Source organism: Centruroides vittatus, unplaced genomic scaffold (assembly GCF_030686945.1).
Source record: "Centruroides vittatus isolate TY-2023 unplaced genomic scaffold, ASM3068694v2 scaffold_1444, whole genome shotgun sequence".
Classification (NCBI taxonomy): Eukaryota; Metazoa; Arthropoda; class Arachnida; order Scorpiones; family Buthidae; genus Centruroides; species Centruroides vittatus.
In genome coordinates this window covers 1,888,471-1,904,643 of record NW_027122679.1, presented here as the reverse complement: position 1 = coordinate 1,904,643, position 16,173 = coordinate 1,888,471, and the positions used below count along the sequence as shown (strand labels likewise).

Genomic DNA, 16,173 nt, shown 5'->3' with positions numbered 1-16,173 from the left:
TTTAAAAATCACATAAAGCCAAATCATTTATATGCTTTATAAATGATACGTTTTACACAAATGTTAAATCTAAAATTACCAGAAAGTATGACCCTGAGATCAGTTGTCATTAATTTTTGAAGGACTTTTGTATTTTTTTTTTTTACATCAAAATTTATTTTTGAGGAATATTTTTGCTTTTACTCTTTCCACCCCATATGCACTAAGAATCTTCATTTGGGCAATTGTGGCAAATCCGCAATGGGATGGCCAGGTAAGAGGGACAACACCAGACATCTGGGAGAAACCATCTATAAAAAAAAATTTATAAAGTTTTTTTCATGGGATTCCCAGAGCAGTAGGCCATTGCCTTAACCACTACAGCTTGTAGTTATTTGCATTTTTCACTGAATGCTCGAATTCTATCTGTCATTTGATTCATTCTTATGTATTATCATCAGTAAAGATGAATAGCAATAGAAAAAGCAAAGCTTTTTGTTGCAATCCAAATTGCAATTTCAAATGAATGCCTAATATACATTTTCGTCTATTCCCACATGAAAAACAGATGATTATTCAGAAATTGGTCGGTTATATTTATGAGCTTCTCCGAATTCTGAGAGTGGATTAGACTGTTAAGAATTGGCAGTTTCCCCATTGTCCTGCTTTACATGAACAAGTTATGTTGTCGATTTTAAAACATAATTTCTTAAAGTTTAAAATGCCAGAATTTTTGTGTGGGACACAGGTCGGATTTAAGCATTTTGAAGCCCTAAGCTGAACTCTAAGTCCCCTTACCAACCCTTCACAATTTTAGAAGTCGATTATAAAAAGAAAAGAATTAAATCAGACTATGTCTCTGATTTAATACGGATATTGGAAGAAAAAGATGTGAGGTTTCACTAGTCTTCTGTTTTATAACTGAATTTAATTTTTATACCCGTTCCATTAAAAATCTTTTTTTAAATTGGTTTTATCAATCTTTTTAAAGATCTTATATTAATTCTTAATAAAAAAATTAATGAAATACTACACAAAATAAAAAGTAAAGCATATTTTGTTGGTTTGTAAAATAGTGTTTATTACAAAATTTGACTTCAATTTTCTTTTTTGTACAAATGTTTCAGGCCCCTTGAAAGTCGAAGTCATAAGCAACAACTTACATAGCCTTTTACTTGTAACTCCAGCCCTGATAGGACAATGTCAAAGCTGATGTTTTTTAACACAAAGGGCACAAATATGTATAGAATGATCTCGCGCATTTGTTTCGATACCACATAATGACGTGTCCCGCTAGCAATAATTGTTCTCCTTCTATAAAATTTCTCGATAAACAGCTACAAGCACCATATATTATATCGGACAGTACTATATGATTAATTTTACATTACTAGTTACAAGCGACCAAGATAAAGTAACCATTTTGTAAAAACACAGCACCCTCTATAGTTCATGAAAAATGCAAATACCTGAAGGATTCATCAGTAAACTGTAGCCTCTAAACTACCACAGTTAATAAGTCAATCAAGAGGCACATGAATAAACTGGAATAAATGGATTACAGATGAACTGGGATATAGTTCTACCCATATAAAAAGCATCAGCGTGCATCTTATGAAAGCACTAGAATGGATGATTAAATCTCCAAAAAAGCAAGTGCCACAAACAACAAAATCAAGAGATCCAATTTGAAAAATTATACTCCAGAAGAAACCAACGGCGGGTTGACAATTCCACCGTTAACAAACATAAAAAGACACACTAAAAGATTACCAGCATCATCAATGCATTCATCACAATCATATCGAGATATTCACTCCAAACACAGAAGCCCAACAGCAGCAGTTCCAGTCACCATCTTCCTTGTGGATGCGACATTCACAGGCAAGTTACATTTTAGGCACAGCAACCAGTGCCTGTAATACTTAATAAATGTATTAAGTCCTACCAATCGAAAACAGTTTTTACCTCAAATTAACACCACTGCCTCAATCAACGCTCCTCTGGTAGTCATGCGAAGCGTCCAAATGGAGGCAAGCCCCACACCCCAGCAGGTAACATCAAATACTCCACAGGGACTACTCAAAGTCAGCACAGTCACACAAGCTAAATAGTTAAAAGGGACAGTATCGGAAGAGCAGGCACCACTATTCCCGATCACGCTCGGAAGTAAACCGATTTCAGAAGACTACGTCTCGCCAAGGATCACACACAGAGATATGGTTCCTTCGACTTTTCTGCTCCTACAGGCACAGTCTACGACTCCATTAAAGTCCCAACGGCATCATTCACATCTGCAATTGTGCATTTACCACGATATTCGTCAGAAATGCATACGCAACAACAGGATAGAAACATTCCAGGAACCGATAATCAGATAATAAATTAAATTCACGTGAAATAAATTCAAAAATATGATAAATGAAGACGTTCCCCTCCCCTAGACTAAATTAGGCAATTCAATTTTCCGAAACAATCAGACGATTCGCAACATCGCGCGCATAAAAAAAATGCCTTCTATTTAAATATTTCGAAAGTATTATGCACCAAATACGAAAGTTAAGAAGAGCAACGATGGAAAACATTTGTCAAAGCCACCGAACCGCGTTTTTTTTTTCAAAGAAGCATCCGAGAATAAAAAGAGAAGACCGCCATTTTGTTCGAATGGGACAAATATAACACTCAAATAAAGTAAATTCCGCAACGTTTTTTTCTTATAGCAAAACTAAATTTAAACGAAGACGGTTTAAACTTACTTCCGGATGTCGATATTTCTATTCGGGATTTTAAAAAAGCGTATTAATAACGACGGGAAAGCTGTTACATTTGCAAACATCCACTCGCTCGTCTTCTCTCGGCAAGAATAGCTGTTTATCAAATTATTGAAAAGCTCTTCGCCTAAAAATAGCCAAAATAATTAATACTTAAACAGAATATTTTCGCTTTGTTTTTACACAAAATACCTTACGTGTAATTTTAATTTTTTATAATATATATAAATAGTTTAATCTCTTAACTTTTAAAAAAGTGATAAAATTATTAACAGCGAGGTTGAGGCCGAAGTTTTAAACGCAAAAACGTGTACGTCGGACGTTCAGCGCCGCTTTCCTGTAAGCCTAGAAGTTTGACAATGGTGTTTGGCAAACACCATTGTCAAACTTCTAGGCTCTAGGCTTACAGGAAAGCGGCGCTGAACGTCCGACGTACACGTTTTTGCGTTTAAAACTTCGGCTTCAACCTCGCTATTATAAATTGACTTAATTCTTGATTTCTCTCTGTCTATTTTTTCCTTTTAATTCTTTTCGCCCGGTGGATGCCAAGAGGTTGTTTTTATCAAACCCATCAAGGGGTTCGGCAGGGTGGTGAGAAACGACGGCAGAACTAGGTTACAATCTATGTACTTATGTCCGACTAGACAACGTTGTTGACGAGGCGGCTGGACAAGCGGTTAAGAGGGCAGTCTACAGCTTTAAAGAGCCGCTATTGAATTCTGAAAGACCCCCATACATTTTTCGCTCGATAGTGTGTCCAGATATGGCGTGTACTCTATTGTAGGCATGGTCGAACCCGTAATATGCTTGCTTCATAGCCATCTTTGTACCCACGGGAATTCTCATAATTACGTGTGACGATTTTTAAAATAATCCTTTTATCCTCTTAATACAAATTTTGTAAATTTTATTACATGGATTTATTTTTTTAAATGTAAAAAACTAAAGTTTAAAAACTATCGCACGGGCGAAACGTTGGACGAAAATACAGACCAATGACAGCGCCTAGGTCTTCGCAGAGTACGATTTAATGATGCGCGTTTTCAACAGACCGCATAATTTTAATTTGCACTCGATCAGTGACATTTGGGGCACTCAAAAGTACTAAGGTCGAAATTAAAAAGAAAGACACGCAAGGCAGGAATTCTTAAGGCCGATTGCAACTTCTGGTTATGCACGCCATCTTAAGCAGACGGCGTCGAAAACGTAATACTTTTTCTATACGAAAATTCTCTAAAACGGAATTAGAACCTCAATCAATTCTTCTATCAATGTACGGTTCAAAATTTTAAAAATTGAGTTCGTTTATTCTCTAGAATTTACGAATCTTTTCAAGTCGTAGAAAATAACCTTGGGCTTTTTAAAACTCGGCTAAGGTGCAAGTCTGACAGCCCGTCAAGAATTTAATTTTTCGATAATTTTCTTTTCTGTTAGCGGAGAAAATCGTTCCTCTACACCAGTGATTCTCAAACTTTTTCGATCCACCGCCCCCTTTGTTCCATAAAGTTATACCCAACGCCCCCCGTGTGTGAAAGGATTGGAAATATTCTTAGGAAAACTTTTCTATGAATCTCACACTTTGTGCCCTTACTGTACATTGTTCTCGACATCTGGGAACCATTAAATTCAATATTTCCTCTTATCCGTTTGACAGAGGAAAGGAAACTTTTACCTTTGATCATCGTTCAGTACCCTGCCTCCAGCGCCCCCTAGATTTACTCACCGCCCACTTTGAGAAACGCTGCTCTACACCTTTAAATGAACTTAATCTGATAGTTTAAAAGCAATGCACATAATTTCCGAGACCGCTGCATGCAAGTAACGTTACTATAATAAATTTTTCGATCTGTCATGCCTTACCTGTGTCAAAAAAAAAAGTTGTACAAAGACTGTGCGCACACAGTTAAGGTAAGAAAATTTATTTTGTATAAATTGCATTATCATCTTTCAAATTGAAACCCTTTTAATTACAAATGCTTCATTCCTAAACGTAAATTAACCAGTACTTTACACGAGACCGTACCATGTTATCTAAAAGGAAAAAATGTTACGATTAGTTAGGGATTAATAAAACATTTGACTACAATCCACATACCTTTATTGCAGACATGGGCAAATGCGGCTCTTTTTGAGTTACACGCGGCTTTGCTGAAAGTGTTAATTTGTTTTTTATTCGTATTTTGAAACCGTGCCGGTAGTTTTTGTTGATTCATAAACTCCATAACATGTTTTTTATTATTTTTACAATTTTATTTTTGTAATTTTGTGAAAATGTTTATTAAAAAAATTCAATATTTGTTTTACAGTAGATTATATAGACGGCCGGATGGCCGAGCGGTAAAGGTGGCAGCCTACCGCTCTGGGGGACCCGGGATCGAATAATCTCCAGGAATTTTTCGGGGGGGTGGTCCGTTCGGATATGTCGGGCCCCGTCCCTCACCACCCGGTCGCCCCATTGTGGGCCTGGCCGAACCCATAATGGGCCTACTAAAAGAGGCCCTCTTAGTGCCCACAGGGCGGAGAGTTAAAAAAAAAAGTAGATTATGTAATAAAATCGCGCGCCTTACCATACTATCCGCCACGACAGTACAGAACTGCGGCTCCCATGCATTTTGCAAAACCTACATTTCGGCTCCCACTGAACTCTTGCGTGCCCACCCGTTTTATTGTCTAGAAATTTTCAAACGAATTTTCTGCTTTTTATCTTATGCTCTATCGGTGGATTGAACAATTATGCTTATCTTCTGGACACGTGTACACTTACATTAATGCTAAAAACAGTAAAACCTCCCTTTTTGACCAGAAGAAAAATTCCCGTTTTTCCATTGACTTAAATGGGAAATAGATTTTCCCCCCTTCTCTTTCCGACCTGTGGGCACTAAGAGGGCCTCTTTTAGCAAGCCCATTACCGGATTGGCCAGGCCCACAACGGGTTAGCCGAACCCATAACGTGCTTCCTAAAAGGCACTCTTAGTGCCCACAGGATGGTGAGGGACTGGGACTGACATATCCAATCAGATCAACCCCTGAAAAATTCCTGGGTTTTTTTGACCCAGGCCAGATTTAATCCCAGGTCCCCCAAAGCGATAGGCTACTTGGCCATCTGAACGTGTAATGGGCGGTAGACTATAAAAGGGCACCATGTATTATGCAAGAAGCTTCAAATTATGATTCAACATCGGATCAGTGCTCCCACAAGGTGGAACTGGTTGCAATCAGGGCTAAGGTGGCCTTGAAGGAAGCAAGTTTTAGTGAACATATGACAAAGTCGCATAGGACAATGGACAAATATCGTTCATTGCTTTCGTATTTGCAGAATAAGCTGTCACCAGTTTTGTTTGTTGGTAATAGAATTTGGGGCCCCCTTTAAGATTAGGAAATAAGATAACCTTTGCACCCATATCCAATGTATGACAACACATCCTTCCATACAATCTAGGCATGCAGTTACCTCAAATGCAACTTCATTGTCCTATGTAACTATTGTTTCCAGAAATGCTATTATTACTAAACAATGAAGTGCAACTTCTCTACAGTAATAATAGGATTAGGGTGGGTGAGTGGTAACTTGCATTCAATAACAGAATCGTACATAACCATAAATTCCAGCACAAATATTTCAACAAACAGTTTTGACTTTTTCAAAGGCCTTTATCGAGTTACATTGAATATAAAAGATGATCACAATGTCTGCATAGACAATCAGTGAGCATCTTTGATATTCAAAACTGATTTGATTCACTGAAATGCAAACTATTATTTTTTGGCAAAACAATACTATTGAGACTTACTTTAAGCCAGTATACTAAACACTATCTTAAATTTTGAAAACATCCATCTTGTCTTTGTAAGTTTTGTTGCAAATTCTGTAATACTGCATATTGAAATAAAGATTATTTTATTATTATTACATAAACTAGCAGATACTTTTGCCCGAGCAACGCCGGGCCTAACGATAGCAAAGATTAAGATTATTACGTTATAGTCACAGAAGAAAAAGAGTAATTTCATCAACAAACTAAGTATTTCTAAAGAAAGGTCGAATTTGAAAATCGAATATTCTAATATTGTTCGATTTTCACGACGTGTTCTGATTATATCGTTCGATTTTCATCGAATGTTCTAAAGAAAAAAAGTCGAGAAAAACCGAACTAATCTGTTTAAATTTGAAAATCGAATTTGTTCCAACATATTACTCTTTTTCTTTTTTCTTTTTTTTCCAGTGCCCGTAAATCTTGCACGTCGCTTTCTCTTGTTCGCCATTGTTACTTAACACTTCCATTGTTGATGGAAGTGTTAAGCCTTAATCCTGTCCTTCTCCCCGTGGGGAGGAATTTCGAAAAATCCCCTCTTAGTGAATGTTTTCGTGACATACCGTAACTATGTACCAAATTTCAACTTTCAACTCTTAACCGTTTGGACACGTCTCGATAATGTATATAGAAGCTTCAATCCCGTCCCTCCCTCCCGTGGAGAGGAATTTTGAAAAATCCCTTCTTAGTGTGCGTTCTCGTGACATACCCTAACTGTGTACCAAATTTCAACTATGAACTCCTATCCGTTTGGGCTCTGCGCTGATTATTATTATTATCAACTCGTCTCGATTATATATATATAGATAATAAAGGTTATATATAGTCTGTTTTACGCCTGCCTCCCATATATAACTTGATCTTCCCGAGCAATCACAAATGGAGATTTTGCTGTATTTGTAATCTCTTTGTAATCACCTATTTAAATTTTGCTAAAAACTTTATTTACATTTTTAAACTTCTTATCCTTTGAAAGTTTTGAAAATTTTAACCTTTTGTACATCTTGTATATTATCCACACATTAGCTATCTCCGATTTGTAACCCAGAGTTACTATGACGACTGAAAATATTTATTTAATAAATTGCTGGATGTACAAAAGTCTTGGTTTCACTCACAGAATCATACACACTTTATATTAATTGTTAGCATACAGAATTGGGAAAACATGCATAACACTGTCTGAAAATGAGAAATACAAAACAAGTTTATTATACAAAATATTCAATTTATGGAATAAGCAGACATGATAGTCAAACAAATAGAACTGAATGAACATCAACACTATACTCATAACAATTTGTCCACTTATATAAATAAAAGATAATATATTAAGCATATTTTAATCAGTTTTGGCCTGAGCAATGTGGCATGAGAGAAGAAATGATTTGCAAAAACAGATTAAACAAAATTACTTTTATTCACATTTACTACCATTTATAGCAATTAGACATTTATAAAATTCTCTCCTTTAATTATCAAACAATAAAATCATGGGCATAAAATTTCAAAATATGTAGCTTCAAAAACAATCACTGTTTTTAAATTTAATATTAAATTAATTCCATCTGCATAACTTAAAAAGATGGCCTAAAATATGTACAGTAAATGGATGAACACAAAACTCAATAGCATTAAAATAATAACAACTTCAATTCTTTCCAGTAGAGCCAAATCCATTCTGTCCTCTTTCTGTAGTACCTAAATCCTAAAACAAGGATTTAAAAAAAATGTTAATTGTATTATAAATTACTTTTAATATATTTTAAAGCAATAATTTGAATATACAAAGTGTTCCCCTCAAACATCCCTATTTTTGTGGATTAAATTTTGGAAAAGACGCATAAGTATAGTACTGTATACAATGTCAATAGAAAATGCATCTGAAAAAGTTACTTATTATATTTAATCAGTACATTTCCACATATGCTCCTGATATGGCGAATATGTTAGGAGCACATGCAATTCTTGTATGTGGGGCTCTAGTGTCCGACACTTTTGTAGTGCAGACATGATCTTTGAAGTGCCAAGAAAAAAACAGTTTGATGAAAAAAAAACTAATTTGTTGTTATTAACTGTAATAAGTTAAATCAATTACAGTGTAAATATAATATAGCTTGGTGGTAGAATATAAATTAGAAGAAAGTTTTATAACTTACTTTAAACAGATGAGAATATTTATTTAAAATTTGCTTTTTAGATTATTAAGCTATGAACAGAACAAGATTTAAGCTTAACTTTAAACTTAAAACTACTATGTATAAAAATAAATAAAAGCAATGGGATCGGTTATTTATAATTTTAAAAAATTAAAAAGTCTAGAAAATACTTAAAGTTCTCTTACTAGCGAGTTAAAATTACTCAGTTTTCCCCCAACTTCGAAGAAAATTTAAAACTACTATTTTATCAAATCTTATCTTTATAGTAACAACAAAAATCAAAGCTGTGAATAAAATTGCTCTTTTTAATTTGAAAAATTATGAAATTCTATTTTTCAAATTATTTAATTAATTTCTCTTTGTGAAAATTAATTTCATTAACTAAATTACATGATTAACACTATTATACCTGAAAATTTCAACACAATAATGACACTAAATAAAATTTGGTGAGACTAGTCATTAATGAATAATGTTCACAAACATATTTTGGAATGATACTGGAATAAAGTAAATGAAAAAATTTTTAATACAATTGTATTCACTTTAGCATTATATTAATTATTATATTATGACTTAGATATTTTATACAGTCGACTCCACGTAAGTCGACACCCCAAGGGGAAGTGGAAATGTGTCGAGTTATTCGATGTGACAACTAAAGCAAAGTTGGAAAAAAAACTACAAAACTACAATTAATAAAATACAGTAGTGCATTATACAGTAGTATAGGCTTACAATACATTGTGTCCTCCATTTAAAATTACTCTGTAGATGAAAAACTGAAAAATTTGTTTAGTGTTGTTTGTTTTGAGCACTTAACTGTCTAGACTTTCTTTTTCAACGATCATGAACGCCTTGAAAACATCATCTTCGCAATTTTTGGCAAGTAACGTCTAAGGATTCTTAATGTCTCTAGCGTGAGAAAATGCAAAATTGGATTCTGGTGTGACGTTGATGTAGATTGTATATTTTCTTTTTGTTTATCTGTTATTATTTTATACATAAAATGTTAAAGCATTTTTATTATATATATATATATATATATATATATATATATATATATACATACATACATATATTAATATATTATTACATTATTAAATACATTAATTATATATTAATAAATAAATCGACTCCTCCTCCTGAAAAAAATGAGTTTGCACCACACATGCAGAGTGAATTCATTTTTTCAGAAGGGGTGACGACTTATCAGTGTGTGGGACAACAAAAGTATGTCGACTTATCCAGTGGTGACGAGTTAAATGGTGTCGAGTAAACCGGAGTTTTTTAACATTAATGCCTATGTAAGTCGGCCGGGACCACAGAAAACTGACTACTTAACTGATGGTGTCGACTTATGCAGACTCGACTGTATTTTAAAATTACTATTATTTTACCTCAACTTCTTCAATATCTGCATAACATATACGTTCACAAATCAGCTGTGCAATTCGATCACCTTTGCATACTAAAAATATTTAAGAATAATTAAGTTAATTTATTATATAATAGAAATTTAATTCATTTAGAATAAAACATTGCATCTGACTACTGACTAATTCAAAAGTCTCCACACATAAAGATAAAGGATTTGCTTTATTATACAGTTATTTATAAGTTACAGAATATGATATATGCAAGTACTATTTAACCAAATGCACATGTGATGTTATGTGCACACATGCATTATAATTGTAATTTGTGTTATGTAGGAAGATTTCTGAATCAATATATAATACAATATTCTGAACTTTCATTGAAATACTGCAACAGAATACAAAAGTTAACATACAAACGTTTTAATAGAAACTATTGTTTCATATCTTTCAAGCATGGAAAGTGCATTCTCAAAGTCACATAAATGTATAATGCACTTACTTATCTATAGTTTTAACATTTTAAATGTCAAAACTATAGACCAAACAGAATACAGACGATAAAACTTAATTTCCACAAATGATTTTTCTGTCATGGAAATCAAAACTAGCAAGAACCATTGAGCTATCATTCAATATTTTTGTCATTCAAAAATGTGCAATAGTCTAATTGTCGTTGTGTAAGCATTATATTTATGTTTTGTACATAGTTTTGAAGTTTATTGACAAGATTATGTCTTGTTTATAAAATCGTACATCCTGCTGTCTTATCAGCTTAGAGATATGAACAGGGCTTAAAGCAGTCATGGCAGTGAAAAAAAAAGTGAGAAAAGAGAGTTTACACTGAAAAAAAGCTAATACACCCATACCTCGCTTTACGGCCTAGATACGTTCCACGAAACTTGGCCGCAAAGCGAAAAGCCGTATAAGGAATCAATTATTCTAATACAAATTCATACAAATTCAATGGGATCGGTTCCAAATTTGTTAAATATATCACATGGTTTATCATTCAAAATGCATTTTATCTTTTTATTTCATTTAAATCAAAAATACATACATAACAAGTACATACATTTGTACATAAAATAATAACAGACTCCAAAAACCAACAATAATCTATAAACAAAAATGAAACAACTTCATGTTACATAAAATATGTGTATGTTTACATACATATTTTTTTAAAAAATGGCTTTAATCTGAAGACGATGAAGAAATGGTAACCTGCAGATCACTGTCGTCATCATTTTTCGCTGGTAAGGATGGGCCTGGCTTACAAAAATTGTCCAACGTTGTTTGTCTTGCCTTCTTGTCTATTTCGTTCTTCAGTGATTTATAACAGCTAATGGCTGAATTAATTCCTCGAGAAACTTTAGCGCTACGTTCGACGTCAGGATCGTTTTCAAGGAGGATGTTTATTCCTTGTTCGAAACTGGAAAAAGCTTTCGACAAATTTTTTGATGTTAGCTGTTTGGATACAACAGGCTCTGTCTCTTCATCAAATGCCGGTTCTGCTTGCAACTGAATGAGTTCCTCATATGAAAGGGGTTCCCTATCAGCTTCAAGTAGATCAAGCACATCACGTTCGTTCAAACCTTCAAAGCCGAGATCATGTGCTAGATTAAAAATTTTTAATTTGTACTTACATACATATGTACAGTACTTACGTACCAAAAATGTCCCTAATTGTTTCCAATTTTTCCAGTTAATGTGTAACAATCAGTAATAAATATGTATATAAAACACTCACAGACAAGTCTAAACCAGCCGCTTTATGAGCACACACTGAATAAGGCTCGTAAACAAGAGGAAATAGCAAAGAGTGTGCATCGAGATTGCGCTTGCGCAAGATTGGCAACATGTAGATATATCGACATCGAAAAAAAGTTTTTTTGCCGTTATAGCGAAACATTTTAGGCCGTAAATCGAAAACGTGCCTTAATTGAAGAGGGCCGTTATAGCGAAATGCTGTATAAAGAGCGGCCGTATAGCGAGGTATGGGTGTAGTGTTAAAGTGAACTAAAACAGGCGTTCTTAAAAAAACACAAATACACACATATTTTGTATCAATAACATTACATATGATATTAGATTGATTATTAAGTGGACTGATAAAATTAAATATGAAAATGGTTAGGCTGAGTTTATACTCCAGAAAAGTGACCAGTAAGACTGCATTAACCCAGAACAGGCCTGCATTAAGTTTTCATGTGCCCCGTACGGAATTCCCACTGTTACACAGCAAAGTAAATGGAATAGTAACATAACTACCAGAATGTGTTTCCATATAATGTGCCAAATTTCAAATGCCATTTTTTGATTTCTTTATAAAAAAAATGTAATTAAAGAAAAAAAAAACAACTGGCAGAATCAGTGGGTTGCATGTTCATTACATAGCAATGCCACTAGTAATTGTGACTCAAACATTTATTTGGTAATTTTATCAATATTTTTTAAATGACTAAAAATAAAATTACAGAATTTATTACTGGTAATACTAGTCTCCAAATCTATTCCCCTGAATACAATAAAACAATTTTTTAGTCATTTGACCCACAATTGACAGAGAAGAGAGTTTATGAAAACAATGTAATTAAATGTTTAGCAGTTTGTTGTCCTTCACAGTAGGGAACCGCAGAGTCTATTACTTTCACGAGAGAAAATATACAAAGCTTTCAACTTTGGGGTAGTAGAAACTCCGAAGTTGAAAAATAATACAATTCCATGAAATTTAACAAATCTGATGTCAATAAGTAAATGATGAAATTATTTATAGAGAGTTGATATTTTGATAAGTTTAGTTTTTTGCATTTATAGATCAAATTACAGAAATTATAAATAAAAATCTCATTTTTTAAAAATTAAAAATCATAAAATTTCGCTTACAAATGATTGAGACGCAACTGCACATTTTTTATTTTTATAATCGCTTTGTTTTATTAGACACAGATATTATTCCTATATAGATTTATTAATCATAATAAACATACATTAGGTATAAAATTACATTAAAATAACACTGTAATTAACGTCTAAAATGGAAAAGTAATTGAATCGAGTCTCGCCTCCATATTAATTAACGCGCCACAGTAATTAATTGATCACGTTGCATCAAATTAAATAATTTATAAAAATTAAAATAATAAATATGTTTATAAAATAATTTGCTATATCTGTTTGCAATGATATCGTAAAACACACCGTACTTATAGTTTAGCATCTCCAATAATATATTTTAAATTCAAAAATAAATAAATTAAGAAAAACAATTTTTTAAATTAAGTTTTATGCATTTATATCTGCAACTTTAGATAATACAAAGATATAAAAATCCATCAAAAAAGTTAATAATAATTAAAATCGAGAAAAAATATAAAACTTTCAAGGTAAGGAAACTCGTAAAAAGTCAGGTACACGATCACGTGACACCTGTCTCCCCACTTCTCGTAACTAAACAGTCGAGGTTGAAATAAAAGCCTAAACTCCAGAAGAAGTAAAAACAAACATTGGCGCATGTCTAGGACAATAAACTTGAACGGGAGCGAAGATGAAACACGACACCATGTAATTTATGCCAATTACCTTCTAATATTAAAAAATTAAAATCTTCAATAAATTATAATTAAATTTTTTTGACTGAGTTCGACTAGAAGCATATCGAAAAGCTAGATTAAAGTGAAAATAGCGGTTTTTTGACGCTAAATATTTACAAATTAATTTTTTAATTTAGTGCCAGAATTGACCACGGCTGTTCGAATAAGCACGAGCGTGACGAGTTTTATAGTTTCTGTCGAAATGAAAAATGAAGGACACTGTTAGAATGCAGAAAACCATGGTGCATGCCAAATATATAAGCACCCGTTAAAACCAAACTTTTGTCTTTGTTTAAAGATTGTCTCTACAGAAGTTATTAATATTTAGGATACTAGTTTAAAATCTCATACTTCCTGGTACAAGGTTCGCTCGATCTTTAATTTTACAGAATGCTAGAAAGATACAAGCTTTTGAAACGAGTGTCCTACAATGTTTTATTTAATAACAACAGTAGAAATCAAATTTATTATCACTCAACAATTATTATTTTCGGTTTTCTATGGTAGTCAAGAACGAGTGATGTCATTGTTTAAGCTAAAGAACAGTGAAAGACTGTTGGGAAGAAGTTTGCTTAGTAACTTACTTCAGAAAGTATTGGATTTTACACAATTTTCCGTTGCTAAAACATGCGTTTCTAATGTTAGTATTAAATAAAATCTATTTCTTTCTTTTGTACATTGTGCTTAAATAAATACAAATGCTAAAAATAATGCCGTATAAAAATCACTCTTAATGCCGAACTAGAAGTGTACTTATGTCTTAATGCAGTGTGATTGTATTGAAGCACCGCAGAGATCAGTATTTCAGAAGAATACAAGCAAGGAGAACCCATTTGCAAATTCCTACAGCATGTGCAGAGTATCAAGCTTTGGGAAGCTCTTCATTTTGTTAGTCTATATACATGTACACTACATGTGTGTGCAACAGTGCCTTATCATGTTGCGCACGATCCATAAGGTGTATGGGTGCTGCTGGTCGCTATCTCTCTCCTGAGCGCATTTACGAAAAAAAATTCACATAGGAAGTGAAAAAAGCTAAAAGAGTGAGTTTTTCTCAGAAAAAGCTAAAAAAAGAGGAGCTATGAAAAAAAGCTAAAAAGGAGAGTCACTTTAAGCCCTGTATGAAGGAGTATGTGTCAGGAGTTGAAATTTGGCACAGAGTATTAGGTGCCCAAATCATGCGCACATAAAAAAAAACCAGACTCGTAGGTAGTCAGGGGACCAAGAACTGAAACACAATAAAATACAAAATGGCAACACACTCTACAAACAGGCAGTAGTGCGAGATTTGCACATATGTTGCTCGTTGGTAAGTTGGAAATATGAATATTGTGAAATTGAATTTTGACAAACACATGCGTTGGGAAGTTCAAAAAGCAAATGCTGCTAAATTGAATTTTGACAAACGAATCTTTGAAAGAAATCCATTTACCTGTCCCGTGTTATTCCCCACATATTTCTGGTTGCACGTGCTAACCTCGACTGATTGACCAGAGATATCTCGTTTCATCATTGGAACTTTTTGAAACTAGATGGCGCGTCGTTATAATTTTATATTAAAACTAACTTCTTTTTACATTTATTAATATATATATTTTGTTTGTGCAAAATAAAAAAATAATTGCAAACGATACAATAGCCACCATTATTTTTTCAAAAATGGAAAATTTTCGCATTGACAAAAATTCAACCTGGGGCGTCACGCAACGGAGAGAAATTTCAATGAAAATGCATCGTGGAAGACCTCATGGTCGTGGCTGGCAAAGTTTGAATAATCGTGCTCAAAACCAGCAATACCAAAGATGATTGGAGAATGAGAACAAGACCCGCCATGAGCATTGAAGTGATCCCACTTAGTAGTGAGTCTCTGAGACATAGTCTTGTCCCAAATATGGCCTTGCCGTTTGGGACAAGACTATGTCTATGACAAGACTACTTGCCGTTTACTTGTTTAATGTAGATTGGCTTTATTGCATCTATTTTACTGTAAAATCTCGTTAAGAGTAATATTTCCAATTTCAGTTATCACAGTGGTGCTCCCATTATTCCAGTTATTGAACTTACCACCATCCCGTATAAATATGCTTCTAAAAATAACATTAATTTATTTTTGATTATTTTTTAACTTTATGTTATTAATAGAAAGATTATTGTAAGTTAAATTTGTCAGGAAGACTGATATAATTTCTTTTGAATAAAATGGCATCTAAATTAAGATCTCTTATGGGTAGTTGAGAAATGAACAAAAAAACTACATTTCATTAAATATTGTCAACTTAATTTGCATGCAGAAACAAACACCTAACTCAGGAGTCCACAAAGTGGTCAATATCAACCTCCAGGTAAGTAAGGCATTGATATTGGTTCATTAAAAATTATCAGTCCAATAGGCTATGCACATGACAGTTCAGAATGTTGTAAATTTGTGTGCTTGTATAAAAATGTATAAAAATGGTATGAAGATTAATATTGACTCA

The 16,173-nt window shown here is 33.4% G+C and overlaps 2 protein-coding genes and 1 long non-coding RNA gene across 4 annotated transcripts in view; all 3 read right to left on the bottom strand.

Moving 5' to 3' along the window:
* Positions 1–2,859, bottom strand: part of Moca-cyp (nuclear cyclophilin protein Moca-cyp) — a 54,859-nt gene extending 52,000 nt beyond the window's left edge. Inside the window, exon 1 of the mRNA XM_067284695.1 lies at positions 2,736–2,859. The gene's annotated coding sequence lies outside the window, so the exon portion shown is untranslated. The remainder of the gene's footprint in view (positions 1–2,735) is intronic.
* The window catches only part of LOC136987102 (deoxyuridine 5'-triphosphate nucleotidohydrolase-like), a 359,911-nt gene that overhangs the window by 327,452 nt on the left and 16,286 nt on the right, over positions 1–16,173 (bottom strand). The window contains exons 5-6 of one of the 2 annotated variants that reach the window (XM_067284769.1): positions 10,122–10,192; positions 8,214–8,270 (exon numbers count right to left, since the gene is read on the bottom strand). In XM_067284769.1, coding sequence (XP_067140870.1) covers positions 8,214–8,270; positions 10,122–10,192 — 128 coding nt within the window. Of the gene's footprint in view, positions 1–7,963; positions 8,271–10,121; positions 10,193–16,173 lie in introns of those variants that run through there. The other variant, XM_067284768.1, reaches the window with a different exon arrangement.
* On the bottom strand, positions 11,297–12,116 carry LOC136987014 (uncharacterized). The gene is made up of 2 exons (XR_010882568.1): positions 11,821–12,116; positions 11,297–11,426 (listed from the first exon to the last, which is right to left on the bottom strand). It is a non-coding gene; the product is annotated as an uncharacterized lncRNA (long non-coding RNA).